The sequence below is a fragment of the Pyxicephalus adspersus genome, chromosome 3, assembly GCF_032062135.1.
Source record: "Pyxicephalus adspersus chromosome 3, UCB_Pads_2.0, whole genome shotgun sequence".
In the NCBI taxonomy this organism is placed as follows: Eukaryota; Metazoa; Chordata; class Amphibia; order Anura; family Pyxicephalidae; genus Pyxicephalus; species Pyxicephalus adspersus.
Genome location: NC_092860.1, coordinates 94,284,564 through 94,309,716, shown reverse-complemented (window position 1 = coordinate 94,309,716; position 25,153 = coordinate 94,284,564). Strand labels below are relative to the sequence as shown.

The 25,153-nt window shown below is 35.9% G+C and overlaps 1 protein-coding gene across 30 annotated transcripts in view; it reads right to left on the bottom strand.

Annotated features, from left to right (window-relative positions):
* Positions 1-9,624: 9,624 nt before the first annotated feature.
* The window catches only part of ANK2 (ankyrin 2), a 281,636-nt gene continuing 266,107 nt past the window's right edge, over positions 9,625-25,153 (bottom strand). For 23 of the 30 annotated variants that reach the window (XM_072405742.1, XM_072405741.1, XM_072405735.1 and 20 more), the window contains 8 exons: positions 24,166-24,436; positions 22,713-23,010; positions 21,489-21,581; positions 20,958-21,041; positions 20,590-20,754; positions 18,955-19,131; positions 15,479-15,570; positions 9,625-11,717 (listed from right to left, as the gene is read on the bottom strand). In XM_072405742.1, coding sequence (XP_072261843.1) covers positions 11,534-11,717; positions 15,479-15,570; positions 18,955-19,131; positions 20,590-20,754; positions 20,958-21,041; positions 21,489-21,581; positions 22,713-23,010; positions 24,166-24,436 — 1,364 coding nt within the window. In that variant the 3' untranslated portion in view covers positions 9,625-11,533. The remainder of the gene's footprint in view (positions 11,718-15,478; positions 15,571-18,954; positions 19,132-20,589; positions 20,755-20,957; positions 21,042-21,488; positions 21,582-22,712; positions 23,011-24,165; positions 24,437-25,153) is intronic. The other 7 variants (XM_072405738.1, XM_072405753.1, XM_072405756.1 and 4 more) reach the window with 4 other exon arrangements.

The following is a 25,153-nucleotide window of genomic DNA, read 5'->3' as shown; positions in this document are numbered from 1 at the left end:
TTGGTAAATAGCCTTTGAAAGCCAAGCTTTTGGGTCTCAGACAGTTGTAATTTTGACCAAGATGAAAGCGTAGAGAAGATAAAAGAGAAATAAGATTAAAGAACCCCATGGAAGCCCAGTACAACAAACAACAATGTGTGCCCTGAATACACAATTATTCAAGAACTGATACAAAAGCTAATTTGATGAGTTTGCTAGCAGCTGAAAATGTATGCAAATTATATATGCGTTTGAAAAAAAGTAACTTAGAAATATTGCTTACTTCAATCTCACATCTTTTTGGAAAGTTATTTAAAAATAAAAGGTCTGATAATTGCACTGCCAACATTGATGTTGTTTTTATGTTCTTTATATAAAACAAGTAGAACCATGGCTAGTGCATATTATCGACAGAGAGGGAACCCTTTCTAGACTTTCCCTGCTCATATTGAACCTATGTTTGGGCCTCTAATAATTTCTGAGGCCGAGAGGTATCCATCTAGGTTACATTCACACAGTTGATCCATCAAAAAAGGTCTAAGAACAAACATGTCTAAGAGGGTTTGTTTTTTTATGAAATCAATACATCTTATGCTGTTGAGCTTAATTAAATGATTTAATCACTGTGCACCGTGTTACAATACAATTACAGGTGGATATGCCAAATAAAATAGCGTTTAGAATATTCTTCAAATGCTTAATAAAATTTATTTATATTGACACATGGATGTGATGGTCTGAAAAGCTTGACAGCTTTTTACAAGGTTGTCTACCGCTGCTATAAACCATGATCAGGGATAGAGTGGGATAAAGATAATTGTCTCCGTTAATTATGGGACATTTGCTCTCCTGCTTTCCTCCAGACCACTGAGAAACAATTTTCAACCACTTAAAAAGCATGTTTAAGGTTAGTATGGTCAGGCAAATCATTATTGCTTCTCTTGCGTGTGATGGGAGGAATGAACTGCCAAGCGCCTGTGCAGGAATTACATTATAAAGATTATCAAAGATGGAGGAAGATGGTGGATGCAGGAATGCAGACAAGTGAGCCATGCAGATTTAGTTCAGCATTAAAATCTAAAGAAGTGGTTCAGTGGCAGACTGTCCTGTGAACCTTCTGATGAAGCACACTGTCTTTACAATGTTAGGCAAAACAGGAATATTAACTGCTTTAATTTGTTTTAGCAATATTTCTTTCTCTAGAAGTTGGGGCCCCGAGTGTTTGGCCCAAACAACGCCACTTTACCCTGGTACTGATCTTGACTTCTTAGAAACATTACCACAATGCATTAAACTAACCCTTGCTGTGCTGTTCCTGAAACAAGTGATATTTTATTGGACAAGTTTGGCTTCATACTGTTTTGTGTGTTATAAAGCCATTGAATTCAGTACCCTCACAGTGTGGAAACCAGGCCTGAACTGATGTATCACAGTAAACACCATCTAATGTCAGATAATTATTTTCTTTATAGAGTCCTGGGAATTAGGAAGGAGTAGCGTAACAGTGTTTTATAAATATTACAAATTGAACAAATCTATCTGGGAATTTGGCACCATATACTCAGCCATCCTATATTCTCAGAAGCTTCAATCCTTGCTATACGGTGTAGTATAAGGTACAATTTAGTAGAGTGCTTACCTGATCCGCTGGGGTCTCGCGCGGTCCAGCGCCGCGATCTCCGTCTTCTTTCTTCTTCTTGCTTCTGCATCCAATGAGTCACCAGGGGAGTTCCCAGTGACGTTGGTGCGTGTGCACGTCCCAGCGGGGCGGGGTGGGAAATTTAAAATCCATTTGTATTGCAAAATACCTGTATTGAATGCAATACATTGGATTTTTATGTGTAAAAGCAGTACATTGTTTTCAAGAACATTTATTTTACAGTATGTATAATACTATCAGTATAATATGTATTTTTTTTAAATATATAGATTTTTTAATTTCATCAATTTATTGTTTTTAAATGATTTTGTGTTTCAAACTTTATTATACTCATACTAATATAATATACTGTAAAATACTGGAAAGAAATGAACCGCTAGGGAGGTTAATTGCATTGCGGTGGGAAAATACATGCCCTCCCACGGAAGTTGATCTCATCAAGAATGTTAGGCTAATGGAATTATTAACAGGATACATAACTGTTTAGAGAAAAATGAGGAGTTTTGGGCTGCATGGGACCAGTACCAACCTAGAGGCACCTGAATAATACCTGCACACTAAGAAATTACCTCGTAGTATAAAGTGAATAAGATACCAACCCGCCATTTTTTATGTCTGGGTTTTGTGTACTAGGGATTAAAAAGATATAGGATGTTATGTACACAGGAAACTTATGGTCTTCTCACGATAAAATGTTGTTTTAATGTTGATTTGCTAAAGAATACCGTATCTAGATAAACAATCACTGCTATGTTATAGATATATGTGAACACTCTTGTATACAGAATCTTGAAACATTATTTATTTTACTCTTTTTTGAACCAGAACCAGGGGAAAATGTATTTTATATATTCTTCATGTGTTATTTAGGTTTTCTCCCCTTCTTTTGAGTCTTTTTTGTTAGTGTTATGTACTATTTCTTGAACATTTTTCATAAAAAAATTTACATTAAAAAAAATAAAAGAAAAAGAAATGAAGGGGGAAATGCACACTTGCTGCACTTCTTTTTAATAGCCACCGGGTTTCATGCAAAGAATGGGGTCTGATTTGACTGTTAAGCAGGACTCCGCACAATGTTTATCTTTAATTGTTTTTAAAAAAATTTAAAAACATAAACACCCATAAAGATTTAAAGCATCAATCAGGCATGTTATATCAGTGTTTTTTTTTTTTAATAAAAGTGCAAACTTCCTCTCTATCCACTCTCCCTCCCTTTCTCTCCTCTGCCTTCTTTCTCTCCCGTATTGCTCCTTGTGAAAACGTCAAATGCTGTTACTGGTGGGGGAAGGGGGGACCAGCACAAGCCAGCTGGCCTAGGGGAGCAAAAAATATAAATCTGGCCCTGAACACTAGACACTTGAATGGTGTGAATAGACCCTTACACTCATTTATACATTGTCCTGTTCCTCCAACCATTTGGGGTACTAAGACTTCTTTAAAACAAAGTACAGTGGTATCTCAACTAACAAAGATAATTTGTTCCGGAGTCACATTTGTTAACCAAAATCTTTGTTAGCTGAAACACGATTTTCCATGGGTTTTCTATAGAAAATCATTTAATTCATTCTGGATGCTGCCCACAATTTAAAGATAAGTTTTTAAATGTTTTAAAAGCACAATATAAAAGGTCATAAACTCACCAAAGGCTGAGATAAACAGCTTCCCCCAGTAACAGCAGGTAACAGGTACTGCAGAGTTTGTCTTGGTCATTAAAGGATTACAAGATGTTGTAGAAAAGCTCAGTCCTTAAAATCACCCACAATCTCAGCTGTGTTTAGCAAAAGATTTCTTCTGCAAGTCATGTTTTTATATAGTTGGCAACCTTTAAACACCCCACTTGCTCTGACCAAACCTGGTTAATGTTTATGGGTTTTGTGTAAATTATTCATTAGGGGTTGATAACATGTGAGTAAGGAAGGTCAACCCCATCAAGACATGCAAACCTGCCTTGCATGAAATTAAATCCTTGGAACTGTAGAGTTCGTCCAAAAGTTACCAGGAGTTCCTTGAGCTGTGGCTGACTGTCCTCCCATCTCATGTTGACTGCATAGTTTGTGCTCCAATTCGGCCTCGCAACCATGATCCACTGATCTTTTTACTAGTCTATATGGTTCAATTTGAAAAAAAAAGGGATGATTCTACATTTGAGAAAATAATAACAAGATATCAGTTTTTATTTATACGTACAGTATGTAAAACTAGATGTTGGAAATATTCTTGCCGAAGCTGGACAAAACTAAAAAATGGATGTTATGAAAACAAGTATTGCTGATCTGAGATTGGCAATGAAAGAGAGCAACCTGGCTATTTTAAGCTTCTTTTCAGGCTGACATATATCAAGTTGTTTTATTGTGATAATAATTTATAGCATAATGATTCAAGTCATTCTCAGTAAACTTTATGTTTTCATTACATGAAGCAGTCAGAGGAAAAAAGGACTAAATAATTTACAAAGAAATGATTAGTCTCTGCCTTTTGGTATGTATGTCTCTGTTGTGGATGACCTTCCTGAATTTGATTACGCCTAGTGTGTTTGATTGTAGCAGTATTTTAACTTTATTATCTGTGACCATAAATATTAGAACACATGTTGGATGAGTTCATCGTTTGAGTAACATGGATGCCAAACAATTCAAATAACCTAGACTTTAGAACACGGAAAAAATAATTGTAATGTTCGAAAAACAATGAAGTAAATCATATGTCAGGAGTTAAATAAAAGTTGTTTTACAATAACATGATAAGATGGTTAAACTGTTTTCTAAATGATGAAATATAAGCATAATTTTACTGCAAAAAAATCTGACATGCCTGTAACAAATAATCTTGCTTCCAAACACCCTAAAATGAGAAAAATACCTAAAATATCTCACAGTGATCTGATTTACCTACTCTACAAGTTGAATTGACAGCCATTATCAGCAATTATATAAAACAGTATCATGCACAATCATACAGACCTACAACCCTGTACACACAAATACCACTTTGGACACCAAGGTGACATATGGGAAGGGATGACAACCCAAAAGCTTTTTTCCACCAGTTTTTAAACACCTCTGTACAAACTATGTGCCTTTGGGGAGTATGTCTGCTCTAAAATAGTACAGCAAAGCTGTGACTGGCAGGTTAAGCAGCCTCTCCTTAGTTGGCTAGGCATCCTGTAATCAGAGGCACCCTCATTAAGCAGAGCTGGGGATTGGCAGAACACATTGATTTGGGTTCTCCTCGCCACAGTATGCTGAGAGCTCTAGTACAAAGTCACTCCTTGATGGCCAGGAGTCAGGACAGATGAGTCCTTAGTACCAAATTAAGCAGAGCAGTTCACGTAGGTTTTTCTTAGCTATCAAAGAATGCCGAGTCCTCAAGTAGCACAGGAGGCAGAAGAGGTGGACAATGCACATAGACTCTTCTAGCTTGGCAGAACAATCTGTGACCTGTATGGATTACAGCTTGGATTAGAGATGTATGTGCCCTGTATGGATTAGAGTTTAGAGCAGTGCATATAGGCTCTCCGTGGTTGTCTGGTTGAACCTGGTGCTATCCAAAAAAGATTCTACCGATACCGTTTATACAGGGGTGGGCAAACTCCGGCCTTTAGGCCAGATATGGCCATCCAGTAGTCTGTTCCGACCTAACCCCCCCTGGTCGATCCGGCCTAACCCCGGCCGGCAGGGGTTGCAACCCGTGGCTCCAGGGCTGCATGCGGCTCTTGAGCCTCCTTTTTATGCCTCCCTTCCCTATTTCCCTTTAAGTACCAGGTCTTTTTCTCGCAGAGGATTCTAAGTCATCTAGTAGCATACAGGCTCTCCTAGCTTGTCAAGACATTCTGAGCCATGTACAGTGCAGGGATTGTAGTGTGCAGGGCACATAAGCTCTCCATGGTTGCCTAGGCATGTTGAGCCTAGTGGTACCACATTAAACAGAGATGGGGTTTTGCAAAACACATAGATTCTCCGTGGGTCGAAGAATGTACTGCTTGCCTTGTTACAACACAACGTATTTCCAACAGGTCTTCCTTAGATGACTCAGTATGCTTAGCCCTCTGATACTAAAGCTGTTCTTGATGGCCAGCATTTAAAACATCCTGTAGTACCCAGTTAAGCACAGCTGGGAAAGAAGTTCACATATATTCTGCTTTGCTAGCAGAAGAGGCTGAGCCCTCTAGTAGCACAGAAGAGGTAGAGAATGTACACAGGATCTCATAGATTGCCATGGCAATCTTAGCTCTGTAAAATGCACATAGGCTCTACCCAACTGGCACTATGGATCTGGAGGTATTCAGGCCATGGTGTCAATGCAAGCCCACCTGGGACACAACAGCATTCTACAAATAACAAATGGATTGTGTAGAACATTTTCAAGGGAAAAAATGAAGGTATATTAAGGTGGAATATTTTTACACTGACTGCTAAGTAACACAAATATGATTTTGGGTAATGGAAATTCTTTTTTCTGCTTTCATCACATTAAATGGATTTTGTAACCCACCCTGTTCGCTCAATGTTACAGTATTTACAAAAAAATTATGACACTGAAGGTAACCAATAAAATGAACTTATCAGTAGTATGTCTGTGTATGTGTTACCATCTGCATATCTTGGCATTTTCCATTTGTTGGCAACTGTAGATTTTCAAAAAAGCTTTGCCTTTTATAATAATAATAATATACAATGATATGCAATTTATGATATTCTTTCCTATTGGACACTACTATGCTGCACTGAACTGTAGTGTGAATGAGCCCTATGTGAAAGCAGGAATGGAAGGGTTGTCCTGTCTTTAGGTTTTGTTCATAAAATCCTGACAGCACATTTGCTATATGACATGTCTTAGTGTCTGGTATCAGCATTGAATTTAGGCAGGAGATAGGAAAACCTTAAAGTCTAACACTTCTGCTCTGACAGGTATAGAATAAATAGACGTGGATATAGATAATGAAAAGTCAAAAAATCCTTGAGGAGTAAGGCTTCACTTTTATAACATTTCAAGAACAGATGTTAGAATGATTACAGATCCCCACTGGTGACTGAGCCTCTGTAAAGTATTTGCAAATTCAGTTTCTAGAATCTCATAAAGGATTTAACATATTGATGTAATTTTCAATATAATTAAATCTGCAGGTTATAATATCACATAGTGATCCTCTCATAAAGATAATACCTGATATGTCAGTGCCCTGAACAGACCAACAGAGAGTCCATATGGTCTTTTCCACACAAGAATGGTTCAACATCAGTAAACTCACCATGGGGAATGCAATGCAGTCATCTCTGGAATGCTAATAATGCTAAAAAGGTTCAGATCAGCACTAATGATATACAAGGAAGCATGAAAAAAAGAAATGCAATATTTTATTAAAAATGCAATTGTTTGAACTGTCTACCCCAGAGGATTCTAATTTAAATACTAGTTAGGTCCATAAATATTTGGACAGAGACAACATTTTTCTAATTTTGGTCCTGTACATTACCACAATTAATTTTAATGAAACAACTCAGATGCAGTTGAACTGCAGACTTTCAGCTTTACCTCAGTGGGTTGAACAAAAAAGATTGCATAAAAATGTGCTAATGCCTTTTTTAACACAATCACTTCATTTTAGGGGCTAAAAAGTACTTGGACAAATTAAAAAGCTGAACATAAAATGTTAATTTCTAATACTTGGTTGAAAACCCTTTGCTGGAAATGACAGCCTGTGGTCTTGAACTCATGGACATCACCAGATGCTGGGTTTCCTCCTTTTTATGAGTCAATTGTCCAATTACTTTTGAGCCCCTGAAATAAAGTGATTGTGTAAAAAAAATAGCTTTAGTTCCTCATATTTTTATGTAATCTTTTTGTTCAACCCACTGAATTAAAGCCAGGAGTCTGCAGTTTAACTTCATCTGAGTTGTTTCATTTAAAATGAATTGTGGTAATATACAGAAACAAAATCATCAAACCAAAAAAGATGTCTCTGTCCAAATATTTATGGACCTAACTGTAAATCCAAAAAATATGTGCAGTCTCAGTTACCCTCCAGAGATGAGATCTTTCTGCTACATTTTTCAGCACTTCTCAATTTACATTACAACATAAACTCATATCTGTGCATTGGGGTGCATAGAAAGTGTTCTTTATGTTGCCATTCAAAATGAGTAACACTCCACTGCACAATAGATTTCCAGATGCACATATCTGCTCTAAAATGTCCAATGTTAATTTGCAGTTCCAGAAAAAAAATCCAACAGAATGAACATCCTTAATAAAATTTTGTAAAATAAATATGCATATTATTGGCATGAAGGCAACAAAATCAAGTTGACATTGTGCCTGTATTAGTGAAAATCCAGTGCTGGATCTCTATAAATAGATCCTATTTGTCTCTTCCAATGTTAAGAAGCTAGGGGGTACTATGACAACCATTTAAAATCGACTTTGGAAAAAAATATAAAAATTATATAGATTATAAATCTAGACCACTTTTGTTACCTACTAGGAGTTATTAAGTTAATTTATTTATTTTTTTTACCTGTATGGGGCTCAATCTATTCTTTGTCTACTTTGTCTGGAAGCAGCCCACATATGTAAAGGGTCAATGGACAGAAGAGCGGCTCTGGATGTAGAGGAATGACAGCTGGAGCATGGTTCTCTTTAAGTACTAAACTGTGAAAGGGCAAGGAAAGTTTAGTTCAGATCAGTGAGGGGAGGGGTACTTTATTTTATGTATACTTATTGTGGGTGATGTGATAATATTATCATTTTTTGTACAGTGCTGTCATCTTCCAGGGTGATGTACAGTGTAAAATATAGGCAATGTTTAGAACCAGTCACACATTCAAAGTTCATTGACAGAGTTCACCAGACACAAGACATGTTAGTAGAGGTTTTACTTTCTCAGCTAGGATGAAGCACCATCAGACTAATAATACCTCTTCCTTTAAAAATGATAATACCAGGTATGTAACTTACTAGGAGCCATTCCTATCTTTTTGTGTCCCAGAGTTCCTAAACTCCATTCTATGGGATAGATGCATGTCACGATTCCCACTCGGCCAGTGAGAGAACTCATTTTGAAGCCCAGTTTGGCAACCATGCTGTTTGCAAAATGTAGATAAATGCCAGCACACATAGTTCTTTGCACATCCCTTTACAGTAGTTCCATACCAAATGACCCCGTGTTTTGGGTAGCAAAGGTCCCCTTTGTCAAGGCAACAATTAGAAAAAAGATAGTTCTGTTTGTCGTCTTCACAAAAGGAACTATTGCACCCCTAAAACACTAGGTTTGATTTACTAAATCTCTCAAAGACTCGAGAAGACTATAATGGGAGAACCTGAGTGATCAAGCAAACCTGGAATGCATTTCTTAAAATCATTTATTTGGCAAATGTTTTCAGTCTTAGACCAGATCCATTCTAGGTTTGCTAGGTAATCCAGGTTTTCCCATGAAAGTCTATCCTTTCCAGTCTTGGGAGAGCTTTAATAAATCAGGACCATTGTGTTAATTGGTAAAGGACCACAAAAAAGCTATATTTGAAGAACTGCCAGTGCTGACATTTTTTCTATTTAGTTTTTTATTCCTGTGTGTGACCACCTTAGATATAATTTCCCTTCATTTCTCATCCCAGTGGTGCTTGAATAAGAAAAGGGGAGCACTGGGACATAAACCCTCATCACCTTGCTAAAAATATGTTTTTTGTGTTGCCATAACTTTCAAATACTTGTAGTTAACTGTAATTTTTAATCTTAAGGCAGCTTAAAGCAATCAGTTGCATTAACTCGTAATACCTAATTAGATGTTGGCTTTCATGAAATCTATTAAAAATAATATAATCTTACACGTAAACAGATGATTCCTGATTGTTTTCAACACATTGTACATTGGACACTATCCTAAAAAATATGGTTCTGTGTATATGTATATATATATATATATATATATATATATATATATAAATATACATCGTTGTAATGTTACCAGATTACCAGACAGACACAAGAAATTTGTTTTTACATTGAACACTTTATTTAATTAAATGAGCCATTGTACACATTGCAGCTATGTATTGTTAGTGTGTTTTTTTTCGCCATTTGTAACTAAGACATGCCCTCATATATATAGTAAATTAGTGTTATCACCATGGGAACAAGATGCTGAATCATCCACTTTAATGCCAACTCTCACAGTAGTAAAATTTAATTTTTATGTAACAGAGCAGAACTTAAAAAATAGGAATCAGAACCCATAAAAGTGATTATGCTGTTACACAGACATCATCTGCACTGCAAGTAGCACAACAGGACTTTTATTTTATGTTTCTTTGTCACACACTGGAACAGCCGCAGAATTCTTTATTCATGGTATATGACCTCACTTCGGCTACTGAGAAAGTAATTTAGCAACGCTTGTGCCAAAAATAAAATAAAGCTACACAGTAGGTCATCCTAATTAAAAAAAAATTAAAGAATTGTTAGTTTTTGTTGTTTACAAGGAAATTAAAGAAATCCTATTCATATACAACTGACATTCATCTCTCATGGTGGGTCTTTTCCTTCCTGATTCCCTAAGAGCATAGGCCTGATCTGATTTTATATTTGTTCATGGTTTTTATAAATTAGCAACATGTAAGTTAATGGTGTGTTTTGTTCTTTGTTTGCTCCCCAATCATTACTTACATTAAATAAATGGGTTTAAAATGTATAGTGCTTATATGCATTTATTTATATATATATATTTATATTTGTACGTTAAAAGGCTAGAGTTTAAACCACAAGAATAAGGTACATAAGACAAAAAATATTTCCTTTTTTTCATAATCCCTTCTTTTAAAAAAAAAAGTGCATAAATGGTATAGCCATTTTTTTAAGGATTAGTTTTCGATGTAAAAACATAAAAAATAGAACTGAAACCTGCTTTGTGTCTTCAACTTTTCGACATAAAAATAAAGTACAGAAATAGAAGAGGACACATTTTGTGAAAACTGCTTGCTCAGTGCTAAGGGGGGTTTACAAGGTCAACACATGATTATAGGAGTTTTTTTTCATTTTATTTAATGCCACATGCATGTGCCATAAGAAATCCTGATAAACACGGTGACTTTAATTATTATTTTACTTAACCAGGGAAATATTATTCCCATAATTATTATTTACAGTGCTATGACCAGCAGACATTTCCACTAGTTATAAGACAATATGGTCTGCTAAAGCATTGACTGGAGCATGTATATTTGTTATAGAGTAACTGTGACTCTACTACAAGTCCAGTGTAGAATAACTTGATTATGTGTGTATGCCTTTATATAAGCAGCTAGCAGATTGGATATTTGATTACTTTTTAGCTTCAGGAAACTTCACTGATGTCTTATAACCATTCATAGACAGATGAGTAACCTGGAGCTTAAATGGTTGTATGTTGACACTTTGAATCCTGTTCTGAATGCCTCAAACAATCCTTAGTCTCTGAACAGTCACTTTCATTCATTACTTTGCCTTCCGCAAAGCAAAGTGTAGTCAAGGCCTGCATGAGTCTAAAATCTTCTAATCCAAGCACTTTCACTTTGTAAAAGTAGCACTGTCAGGTCCATCCTTTTTTAAATTTGCCATGGCAGACACTATGAAGAGGCCTGTGGACGAAGCTAACATGTAGGAGAAAAAGGTCAAATTCAACTTATTTGAAATGGAAGGATAAATGACAAAATGAATATACCATCCAATGGGATGCTATCTTTGGTCACAAATAATCTTTGCATTTACAGACAGACACACAAAGCTGATCATTTTGTTTACGTTTGCAGAACAGGAGTGCCAGTGTCACCCAGCAGCAGTCACTTGTGGCCCTTATGCGTGAGCAGAATGTATCGTTTGCATACTGACTACAGATATGTGTTGTAAGTGTGGTTTAGCAGCCTCTCATTTGGCTTCTTGCTCACAGTCTTCACCACAGAAGCGAGTGAGAAGTTGCTGGAGGTCAGTATGGAGGGAATCCTTGTGAAAAGCTTCAGGAACATCCTCCAAATGCTCAACGAAAACATGTTTCCCATGCTGGTCCTTCACCACAGTCCTCTTCTGTGTTCTAGCTTTATTCATCAGTGTTCTGAAAAGTAAAAAGACAAATAATATGTATATTCTGAAAAGGTGATAAATCTTTGAAACAGTTCATAATCCGGGAAAACCCTGGAGGGTTGAAATGGACAGCACCTTAAGTCAAAGAAAGATTTTTCAGCATAGATAGATGATTTCTTTGCTGGGATAGGCAGCACTAAAAGCCACTTAGCCTCTGTTTTAACAGTAGTCTGGAATTCAGCAGCCATATATTCCATATACTGCTGAGGACTTAAAGCTTAAGTAAAAGTAAAAAAGTAAAAAAAATTATATTATATATGGAAGGAAAGCAATACAATTTATCTTCATGTCCAAGTGACTGATCAACCAAACAACAGGTTTTTAGAAAGATGTAAGCATGCCCTAAATACGTGCACTACTGTCTTCCTTACATAGGTTATACATTAAGGTCTAGCTAAACCCAAAATTAAACGAGTATTACCTTTGGAACTACACTTCACTAACTCAACAACTTGTTGTGTACCTGTGCATGGCTATAGCTGTCTGACATTCATACAAAGCCTAGACCTTTTGTGTTTTTTAGTTTCCTGTTAACAGAATAAGGTCAGACAGTTGCTCACCACCTATAATTGCTAAAAATCTACTTCCTAAATTCTGCCCCTCCTCAAGTAGGCACATGGTTTCTACTGTATTGCACAGACGCTGGATTAATATAGTCCAGCATGGTTCTTCCTACTTTAGATTTTTTAAAGCTCTCCAAGACTGGAGAAGATAGACTATCATGGCAGAACATGGGTGATCCAGAAAACCTGGGATGAATTTCTTGAAGTTGAAGTTGAAGTTCTTTGCTATTATTTGACAAATCTTTTCAATCTTGGACTAAATCCATTCCAGAATTGTTGGATCCCCCAAGTTCTCCCATGATAGTCTATTTTTTCAGTCTTGAAGAAGTTTAGTAAAACAGTTTCATGGTTGCATTTAATAGACCTGACCCCACCTAAATTCAGACAGAAAAACATTTGGCCTATGAAACAGATAGTCTGTCTACCACTTTGTTTCTAAACTAATGTGCCTTCTACAATTTTGGGTTTAGATGGACTCTGCTTATATGTTTTGTTAATATATGTTTGCATATACTTAGCTGTTCAAATACATGCACCTGAACAGGAGAGTACAGTTTTACATCTGCAAAGCTGCACTAAATGCTCAGTAGTCTGAGAACCAAGCACATCTAAAAAAACATCTATTTATTTTGTTAATTAATCAGCCAATAGCTTGTCATCTCTAATATTTACTATGTAGGCTTGAGTGGTGTTCCAGATAGCTCCTATTAAGGAGGATTTGGAGATGAATTTTAAGTAGGATTTTCATTTAGATGTTTGTTTTTCCATAAATCTCTCAAACCAGGTTGCATCACATTGCTGTTGTAGACAATTATACCCTTTGGAAAGACAATGCTTTAGGGATTGCATAAGTGTTGGGTTATTACTTTACACAGACAACAGGGACTCATCTGCTTCATAATGAGCTCACATCACCTCTTCAGTACAAAGCTGATGGTGATTACATCTCTCTGCTGTCACCAAAGATTTTATATCATCAAATAATATATGATTTATTAATGCTATCACAACCTGGGTTCACTGATAAGCACTGACAACATGGCTTACATAAAATTTTGGATAACTCTGAATAATCTCACATATACAGGTTGACAAATCGAAAATCCGGTCACCCAATAACCTGGGTCCTTTAGTTTCCCGGCATTCATTTCGGATCGCATTTTTTTAATACAGGAACTGCATTACACTGTTTGGCCACTAATGTTTTCATGATGCTGCTAAGCAGAAACAGCTGTTAGGTCTTGCTTACTATACTAAATACATGCTGAGATGTCCCTGCTGCCTGCTCCCTGGAAATGTGCCAGATGTCTGCGATGCTGCGAGAGGAAGGCTGGCCTCTGTGTGGAGGTAAGTATAAAAAAGAAAATCTGGAATTTTCGAAAATCCGGCGCACCTTAGGTCCGGAGGTTGCTGGATTTTTGATTGTCAACTTGTGCAGAATTAGGTAAATGTATATGCTATGTTTTGTAAAAATGACAACTTTCTATATCTGTAGGGAACCAGAACAAAAATCTATGTAACCAAATTTTCCTCCAGCCAGCATTACATAAGGGTGATAGCCTCCCTGTAGTCTTTTTTTTTCTTTTATACTATAGAGAATACACTCGAAGGAAAAAGATAAATCTCTGGAGGGAAGACCAGATTTGGCAGCTGCAGCAAGGGCATCCCTCCACTAAAGCCCTAAGGAGATACAAGTGAGTAATTTATCCCAGCAACATTCGCACAGAAACAGCATCAAACATTTTAAATGAATGCATATAAGTAGGACTGATAATTACAATAAAACATAACACACACATATATCTTCCTGTCAAAAAACTTTTTATTGGAGCGCCTCTAGTGGTGCAGCAGAGTAGTAATGTGCTACATGACCCAACAGCATGTTAAATCCAACTGGCAGGCAAAATAGTTTAAATACTGTATGTGTATTTAGCCATTTCCACTTTTAAAAGTTCCACTTTAAAGATACACTGCAGTCTTCCTAAAAACTAAGCCCTGAATGTATGTATGATGCACAGAATACCATCTCAGGTTTTTTGTCCATGTATAGCTGTAGTTCACACTTCATCATGTTGTTTGTGACCAGGTGGTTGGGCAACTAACTTACTTGTGTATAATTTAAGAGAGCACAAAACATACCCACGGTAGGCTCCTAACCTTTAGCAATCAAAATGTATCAAATATATTTTAAAGTTCTTTATACCCAAGCTTAGGCAGAAAGGGAAAATTTACACAGCACCCCACACAGACTCCAGCATATGCAACTCTACGCCATTTGGCTGTAACATTGTACACAACTAAGAACTTGGCAAAGGTATTTAGGTGGAATTTATATTTTTTGCATAACTGTGTTGTTCCCTGGATAACATTAGCTGTGTTATCACCAGGTCAAATAATTAGAATTTTTGGGAATGTGCAAATTCTATGATTTCATAGTATGCAAAAATTATATAACAATATATACCTGTGTGAAAATATATTATATATATATACAGTTGACAATTGAAAATACGACCAGCATAAATTCCAGATCACATTTTCAATACAGCTGAAAACCACTAACAGTTGAAAGCCACTAATGTTTGGATGGCGCTTTCTGCAGAAACAGCCATTAGGTCTTGCTGCTTAACTAAATACACGTTGACTTCCCCGCTGCCTGCTCCCTGGAACTGTGCCAGATGTCTGGGATGCTGCGAGAGGAAGGCTGGCCTCTGTGTGGAGGTAAGTATTAAAAAGAAAATCTGGAATTTTCGAAAATCCGGCACACCTTAGGTCTGGAGGTTGCTGGATTTTTGATTGTCAACTGTTTTTTATGTCATATATATATATATATATATATATATATATATATATATATATATACACATACACACACATACACACAGTATATACATATATTTAAACACACACAATGATTTTCAACTAGGCACATGTAATTTTAAATATTTATCATAAATATAATAAAAATCATATATAATAAAAATCATGTTACTTCATTTTAGTAAAGTATTCAACTATTACACAAGTTTCATTTCGTTTTAGTTTGTGTGGAGCAAGTTATTTTGTATTCTGGAATAATCCTACATGTAGGATCTATTCCTGGGAACTGGCAATAGTTTTTGTTAGTTCCACTGCAATCTATTAATATTGGTGCCATGCCAGCCCAAACCTTTTAATAACAGATCCATCCTCTTTGGTAATCTGTGTTTCCATTAAATTGGGCAGGTGAACCCTTACATCTCCACCTGCATAGATTAGAGCCTGGAAAAACAAAGAGCACTGTAAAAAAAAGACAACATACTGCTGTGTGGTTGGTATGCTTTGTATCAGGCTATAAACAAATCCTTTCCACACTGGAAAAAATCCCTAACTCTGTGCAGACATCACTTATTATATTTTGGTAATATTCTGAATAATTTAGATTCAACACATAAGCATGTATTTTAAACAAGACCTTTCACAAAAGCTTTAACAGAAAGTTATAGAAAATAAAGCCTCTCCTCTGCCTAAGAACTAAGAAACGCACACGGTGAACTAGATTGTGATTAAGTCTTCTTCATTTAGAACTTTAAAGATTTGCCAGTAAACTGTCACATGTATGTAATTCAAATGACACTTACATTTATTTTTCTAACTTTTCTAATTTAGATGCGTATTTCTTTTATGGGAGGCTTACTTTTTTTGAACTTGATTAATTGTACCTAATTATGACATTTAGGCATGCTGCCCATTTGGCAGTCCTAACGCAAACTTCTACCATTGACCATTTCTTCCCAATTCCAAAAACATGCAGTAAGGTTAATTGGCTTCCCCCAAAGAATTGACCCTAGACTGCATTAAAGACATATAAATATAGTAGGGGCATTAGTTTGTGAGCCCCTTTGAAGGACAGCTAGTGACATAACTATGGACTTTGTACAGCACTGTGTAATATGTCGTCACTATATATTAACTGTGTGTAGTTATAATTGGATCCCACCAAAACAACTTCTCCCAGTGCACTTGTAGTGCAGGCCATTACCATCCACTCCACAATGTATTTTGTAAATTAACTGTAATGGTATATTGTAATACATTGAGAATGCAAAAAAAGTATTAGGCCATCTATGCAAATGAACACAAAAATGTTATTTATGGCATAACCTGAATGTGTTAACACAACACAAATATGTTGTATACACCACCCCATCAGAGACATCTCAAACTCTAACCTAAGTGGGACCTTTACTTTAATTCCTATGCCCCCTACTTATTTTTTTTTTAATCTCCTTTGTATGTCTTTTAATATCCTCCATATATTCATCTTTGCTCTTCCCCTCCGTTTCCCTTATGCTATCTTCCCTCTCTCTTTTTATACCCCACTGAGAACACATACATGACAGGACCAGGATTTTATCTATTCCTTAATAGGATCCATGAATGATCCTAATGTGGTTTATCCAGAGATTCTGTTTATGTTTTGTTATCCTTTTTATATATCAGTATACACACAATGGCTAGGTACACACGTGCAATAATTATCCTTTAAAAACAAACGGTCAACGGTTATTCCCGATTATTTTGAACGATCGTATTGTGCACAATTGTGTACATGCGGTAACGATACAATCATTCAAATATAATCCACCAATAATGCACATGCTAGATGCGATCTTTTGAACAATCATTCAAACAATGCAGGAAGTGACATGTACAGGGGAAAGTGTATCACAGAACAATACACAATCACTGAACGACCGTACACACAATCGATTACGAACGATCAGCGCCCAATCAGATCCGCCGGGACGTTCGTTTGTTTCCAGCGAGATTCCTCGTTCATCAGCGACGTTGACCAGTCATGGCACACTTTCTTGTTAACAATTACCGAACAATCTGTCATTGATTGTTGGTTACCAACGACAATTATTGCACGTGTGTACGCAGCCGAAGTAACTTGGCTTTGCTGAATGTTTGTTTACTTAACTGTCGTTTGTGTGTACCTAAATAAAGACAAAAAAGTTTTTTTTTCTGCATTTCTCCGAAGAACATATGACCTCAAATACTGGCTTATTTGCACACTGTCTTCCAAGAGTTGATCTATATATATTTTCCTAATGTGACATGTCAACTACAGTTTATGACTATGTTTGATTTCCATTCTCCTGATGTTGTTTTTTTATAACTGCAAGCTGCATGGATGTGTGGAAGTTTATTGCATGGTTTTCACTATTTAGTCTATCACAAACTCCAAGCATGCATATGATCATGCATTTTGGGACTTGGGACTTTGTTAATTTATGCTTGTTCTGAGTCAGTAATTTAATATGTTGTAAAGCCATAATATATACATGACAGACAGGAAAAAGTAAACACCCGTGTTTCTGTAATGACAGATTCACTTAAATATTTATGGCTTATTTTTATGATTTGTTCCTCCATATTCAGAGGGTCAGGATACTTTAGAAAAATAGAAAAGACAGACAACTGTCAGGACATGTTGCTATGGACTCACTCAAGCTTGAGAACACTGATGCAACAATGACATATAAAAAAAAGCATCGGCATTTACATAAAAATTCCTATTCACAAAACATATAAAATATGTTGTGATATCTTATGCAGATCTAAGATTACACAATCATTTCTGCTTAATCTATATGAATATTTTATTTAACCAGCTGAACAAATTTGGAAAGCTGAAAAAGAAGAAAATGAAAAGTAATGTTTTATTTCATCAGCTAGCATGACAGTAAACCTATGCTAAATGAATCACTGAGGTTGTCAGTGCCGACACTTTCTTCTGAAATTGCTAGTCCTGTAGTTGTCATGCTGACCCACTATGTCACATAGCAGCCAGAAATCAGCATTTCATCATGTGAGCATTTCTGGACTCTTATCCGGAAAAGAACAGCATGAAGCAGTACCAATTTTAGTTTTATTACTACTACTAATAAGAATCAGACTTCACACTTGTTTTTTCAGAGGACGTAAGAAGTTGTTTGAGGTGCAGATGTGAAATGACTACTCCAAAATAGATGCCAATTTTTTAATATTGTGTATATATTTATATTGAACCTTGAGCACAGCAGTGACATTTCTGGAATACTAACTATTCTGGGATATTGATAAATATTAGCCTTGTCAATATACAAAGAATGTATCCCCCTGGATGTTGTCAACTTAATGAACAGATTGCACATAAGGATTGCTTGAATTTTTTTAAATATCACAATTTTTTACACTGGTCTTTATGTTTTTTTTTTTTTTGAATAATTACAATCATTATGTTGAAACTATTGTTCATTTGGGACAAAGATTAATGAAAATCTGCACAGTGATCTACCATGTTGTTTGTTTTTAACCTTCCAGGACAAACCCAGACAGCAGAAAGTAACTCTAGTAGATAAATCAGCCGAAGCAGACTAAGCTCTACTTAGAAACTCTAACAGTAAAGCCTTTGCTACAAATCTATAGTTATGAATATATACAGCAGTATGTATGTAGAAGCGGAAATATCTATGCACTAGGCAGAAGCACCTAATAAGATTTTGTCACCTTATTAAATATAGGAGACATAATAAGGTAGCTGAGGAAGTAGAAAACAAGACTATGTTCTACTTACAAGTGAACTTTTAGCAAAAGCTAGGGTTACTACCATAATACCTGTTCAAAATCATCCTTGGCTGATGGTAGATCTGATGCTAAACTAAGGTCTCCAAGATACTTTTCTGTCCTTTCTCCTTGGACCATGGTGGTCTTCACAACTTTGCTGACCTTACGTCCTTCCACAGGTTCAACTTCGAATACTGATGATGAAACTCCGGGTTCAGAGAGTGAAATCTGGTGACACAATGTATTTTTTTACCTTTAGATAAATGTATTTACTGCTGTATGCATTTTGATTGGCCCAAAAAAAGCTGCATTAGTCATTAGCTTAGTTCTTTTATCTCTGTGGAAGAAAGTCCAAAAGTATTTTCATAATGTTGTCCTGCACATAGGAGGTCTCAAATGACTAATTCTTGTATATGTAAAAGGTTGCAATGACTCCCAATAGAATCAATAAAAGCATCCAAATAGAATGTTATGATGATATAGGTGATAGGTAAGAATATTTATTTATAAGTTCTAAATAGGTACCCAAATCCTGAAGCATCGCATTGGCTATACAAACATGAATGCATTATTATCATCCATGTGTTAACAAATTTTAATTGCAGAGTTCAAAACAGACCCACAGGATAATGCAGTAATTGTGGCACTCCGATAAATTATAAACAGCACGGCCACTTAAGGAACATGGGGTCCACCCCAAAGAAGAATACTGTTATAGCAGAAAATGTAATGCATTTCCTGGATAAAATGTATAAATAGCACAATAATTCTGGCTCATACTTTATTTTTGTTTCAAGTTTTACACTTAGGCATAGTTGTTGGGTTCCCAGAATATTTTCTGCATGGAACTGTGAGAAAATGTAGTTTACAAAATCAACAGAAACAAAGGTAAAGGTGCTTGTGTACGTACAGATCTCTTACACAAACCTACCTACTTAAAAAAAACAAAACAAAAAAAAAATCAGCACACATGATGGATCACATGGTCTTTATCCGCGTTGACTTTGAATGTATGTTTCATGACTGAACTAGCAGTTTAGGTCAGTTTACCCCTAGAAATGCGTTGTAATAGTTAGATAAGGTATACCATAGTTTGCCAATATTCAATCTTCTATACTTAATTTCTAGAAAACCAATTGCAATAAAAAAAAACAATGTGAATACATTGTGTTCTTTATGCTATGTCAAAAAGACAAGAGATATATATTATCTCCAGCCATGTGATTTCTGCTTGTTAAACCAACAGATCATATATTTTTAACAAACACGAGCTCCATAAGTTAGGACTTCTCTGTTACTGGAAATTCCCAGTGTCACTTTATTTTTATTAATTATAATGGAATTATTAAAAGGGTGGGGTTATTTTAGTAAATGCTCAAGGATAAAATACAAGTTTACCAGTATAATAAACACAATAAAAAAGTCATAAAACATAATATTACCAATTTAATAAACATAATCATCTCTATGCTTTTTTTATGTTGTGCATTATCCCATATACTTATACATGGATACCCATATACTTCTACAATTCTAGTTGCCAAGAGATAATGAGAAGAAAATCAATTGGGTAATCATGTGAGTTCTTTTTAGAAGTCATTATTAGGAATTCACTATCATTACAGAAAAGTATTCTAACAAAGGAAATCATTTTGTAGCGTTGTCACACTACTTTTCTGAACTTACCTCAGACTGTTCACTGTCACTCTTGAGCACAGTTCGTTTAACAACCTTTGAGACAGAATCTCCCTCGTCAACTGTCACTGGCTCCTGAGCAGCCCCCTGTGTCATTACTTCTTCTTTCTCTGTGCCATCAGGTAAAACAAATCTTCTAATAATTTTACGAGTTACCTATGTGGGCAGAAAGGAAACCATGTTTTGCTTTGAATGAAACAGATGTATTTTTGTTAATTATCATGAAGAAATCCTGTCCAGTCCAGTCCTTTCTAATCTCCTAATCAGTATGCAGATTAAAAGTTTTGTTTTAAATCTAGCTTTCCCTATTTATTATTATGCCAAAATATATATGTTTATTATATTGAAGATTAACGTACCTTTTTTACCACAATGTGGCCATGCTCATCTGTATACTGCTCCTCAGTCACTGTTTCAGGGAGAATGTCAGGCATATTGTCGGCCTAATGCAAAAAAGATAGCCTTTACCAAAATCTCTTGTTATTCAGATAAATAGTATCAGGATTAGTTTATCCATGGTACCAAAAATGAATAAAAATACTAACAACAAAACTTTGACAGCAAATCTGCAAAAAAAAAGTGTTAAGTGCATGCATGGGGCCTTCAGTCAAGGTGCAGTATTATACCATCTATGGCTAAAGAGCCAATCTTCTGCTGGTCTCATGCCTGCACTTTGGAAGGTAAGGTGAGAAAGCTAATAAGAATCTACTTTTCCTATTGGTACTGATGGCTGGTGCTAAGTATTCAAACAGACTGGACATGCATTAGTTAGGAAAACATGCAAACAGCCATGTTATTGTATAGATCATTTTTGACGTAGCTCTCTGCAAGTGTAACCAGGACTCTGCAGTGTCTGGTACAGGGACGTGCAGGAGTTAAACACTTAGTACCTGGATAATGACACGTCGGCGAACGACTCTGGTAGTTACCATCTCGTCCTCATCTGAGTTGGTCTCTAGCTCACCTAACTCCTCTGCTAGGTCCTGGTGGAGGTATGGAAGTTGTACTCTATTTACTATTCTAGATCTATGATAAACCTATGGCTCTCCTGTATACAAACTAAAGGAAAGGAAAGTGGAAGCATTATCCTCAACAACTGAAATTCAAGTGTTGTTAAGTGAATGAATGCAGTAATATTTTTTTTCCTTTCCTTCAGTTTTATAAATGAGACCCCATGTAATTTTGCTCTTTAAAACAGAACTCCACCCTTGATGGATTTTTACACTACTGGTGAAGGTTGGGGTGGGGTCAACTTTTCTCCAAGTTCCCAGAAAACTTTGCAAAACTTTATTGCAGTATGGTGTCACCTAACTCTTAGTGTATTATGTATGGAATTTGCTTTAATAATAGAAACCAAGAGATTTAACTCTCAGAAAGGTTATGGCTGTCACAGAAGGACCACAGCATGGAGAACAGCTCCCTGTTGGCACCACAGATAAGACACAGCTGGGTATTAAACCCTACCAGAACAGAAAAATCCACTTTGGATAGAGTTCTGCTTTAGCTATCAGCAAACAATCTACAATTTGTAAAAGTCTTTTACATATGTATAACATTTGTTATGGGAAACAATGAAAAGAAGTAGACAGAGTAGCATAATGCCGATGTCTTGTCATTAAGATATGCATTGATGTGACTACATATGGACTGTTCTAAATGCTAAATGGAAGGTCATCACATCTGTGGAAAACAAGCCATGTTTGGCTTGGTACACAAAGACAATATTTTTACTTTTAATTGATTTCCCATCTGATAAATTGAGTGAATCTAAATCCAATCTAAAATAAAATGTACTTTTAAAATGTGGGCAAAGAGACAAAGTTGGCATTTGAAGATTCCTTACTATATGGCATATCAGATGTATGTACACTTCACTGATTATATACTGTATGTTTGCATAATACTTTATTTCTACATTTGCTGTATGATGATCACTATATAACAGCTTTAGTCGCTTTTCGAGAAAAGGCTCTGTTTTCATTTATAATACAATTAAAAAGAAACATTTTTCATCCATAAATTCATTAAAGGCCATGAAAAAAAATTGCTACAATATAAATGTTCAGACATGTCCTGATTATATGTCCCATACATAAATATCAGTGTAGCCTTACCTTTTCAAATGAATCCAATGACTTGTATTCAGAAATTTTTTCTATTTTCTCAGCTTGCTCATCTGATGACTCCACAATAAATAGGTCACTTTTGCTGGCAGCACAGTCCTCCTGTTCTGACAATTCATCTGGCTCCTGCACAATGGGGGAACTGTTTTGCTGATCAGACACAGGAGTCTCAAAACCAGGTCTACCTAACTCCTCTGAAGTGCCATTAGAAGAATGGGGGACTTCCTTGAAGTGCAGAGAGTTGTCTGTTGTTTCTTGTACATTTTTATCTAAATCAGGGGATGTAACACTAGAGACAAAAATAAGACAATTATTTCAATTCTTTCTTCATTAACATAGTGCTGGATCATTTAATAGCGATAACTATTATACAAAAGCATTATACAACATGTCAGCTACGGTATATACTAGAGATATGGAAAGAAATCCGAAATGTATAATGTACTGACCTCTACTTAAAGCTACATTTTAATATGATATTTTGTTAAGATAAAATTATTTATTTAGCTTTCCATTAACAAAATAATAAAAAACCTTCTTTTCACATGGTTCCTATCAGTAACATTGTGGTCATTTCATGACTCTAAGAACTGAACAGTTTGTTTGTTTTTTTCATGTCATGTCTGGTAAATTTGCAGGGCACCGGGAACTCCCCTTCAAGTACACATGGCGGATCCCCACCCATTTGCTCTGCGGCTCCGCAGATGAGAACTCAGTGACTTTAGACATTGGGGCTGGAGATTTCAACATTTTTTTATTTATTTGTTTTTATCCTTGGCACAAAAAAAAAAGAAGAGTGGAAATCCTACCTTTGACAGTCATCACCAAAACCAACAAGTGTTTTAACTGGAGGATATTGCTTCCTCTGGTAGTGAGAACTCTAACATTTAATACCTCTTATTTTAATTCTGTCAATGGGGCAAAAAACAAATTATTTTTTTCTTTAAAAATAGATGCAAGATAAGGATGACTCTGGGTGCCAGACAGACTTTGGGACTTTAGTATCCTAAAGAGAATTGGACCTTACATTTCATATTTCACTGAAAACTCAAATTTTGGTAAGCCAATCCTGTAAAGAGCCCTTGTGTTAAATTGTTTAGCCAAAACTATTAAAAAAAACCAAGATGTTCAGACACACAAGAGTCAACTTTAGAGGCATATTTTGATATAATAAAGTTGGTTTTAAAATAACAATTTTTTGAACAACTTCTACCTGTTACTAAACATATTGTTGAAAGTCGTCAACACAAAACTTATTTTAAAAGGCAGTGCTAACAGCAAAGATAAAAAAAGTGAAATCTTGTATCTCACTGCAATTACATTCAACTGTACTGACGTCAGCTGACTACATGAATAATGAATATGTTTTCTATAAAAAAAAAAAAATACACCATATTGGTCTATATAAACAAATGTGGCCTGATGGTAAGTGCCAAAATCTTACAGATATTCATGTTCAGAAGATAAGGTCCTTGATAATTGCTGGGGTTCCCTGAACTCTGCTTCCACCTTCTCTTTCTGCAGCTGTCGGATCATCTCTGCAACAGATGTATCATCTTCAGGCCTTGCTGAACTTTCATGCAAGGGTGAATAACTGATTGAAACATCCTCCTCAGACACTAGGGGAGGGTGTTCACCTCTCTCCTTGCCTACAGAGTGATCAATGACATATTTTTTCTGTGGGCTGCAGAATTCATCTTGAAGAACAGAAAAGCCTAAGAAGATAAAAAAGGCAGAATTCATTCATGTGAAAATTATTATTAATAATAAACAGGATTTATATAGTGCCAACATATTACAGAGCGCTGTAGATTAAATAGGGGTTGCAAATTACACACTGATACAGACAGTGACACTGGAGGAGGAGAGGACCCTGCTCAGAAGAGCTCACAATCTAAGAGATGGGGAAGCACCACACAATTTATTAATAGATTTATTAAAGCTCTCCAATGCTGGAGAGAATACACTTTCATCAGTGAAGCTAGGTGATTTAGCAAACTTGGAATGGATCTGGTCCAGGATTGAAAAGATTTGCTAACAAATAATTTTAGGAATTCCATTCCAGGTTTGCTGGATCACCCAGCTTCACTGTTGAAAGTGTATCCTCTCCAGTTCTGGAGAGCTTTAATAAATTAGGGCCATTGTTTTGCTGCTTCCCCATTTCTTAGATTGTAAACTGTTCTGGGCAGGGTCCTCTCCTCCTTCTCCAGTGTCCCTGTCTGTATCAGGAGGGAGAACACAAAACAAGACATCATGCAGTCACTCAAATATACTTGGAAAAAGTATTAGTATTTTATTTGACTTGAGTTGATTTATTCAGTACTATCCTGCAAGGTGTACTACCTTTTTTAAAATCTAATAGAAACAGATAAATATTAAAGAAATTACTAAAATAATGTGCTAACAAATACAGTTGCTTTTGTTTTTATAAA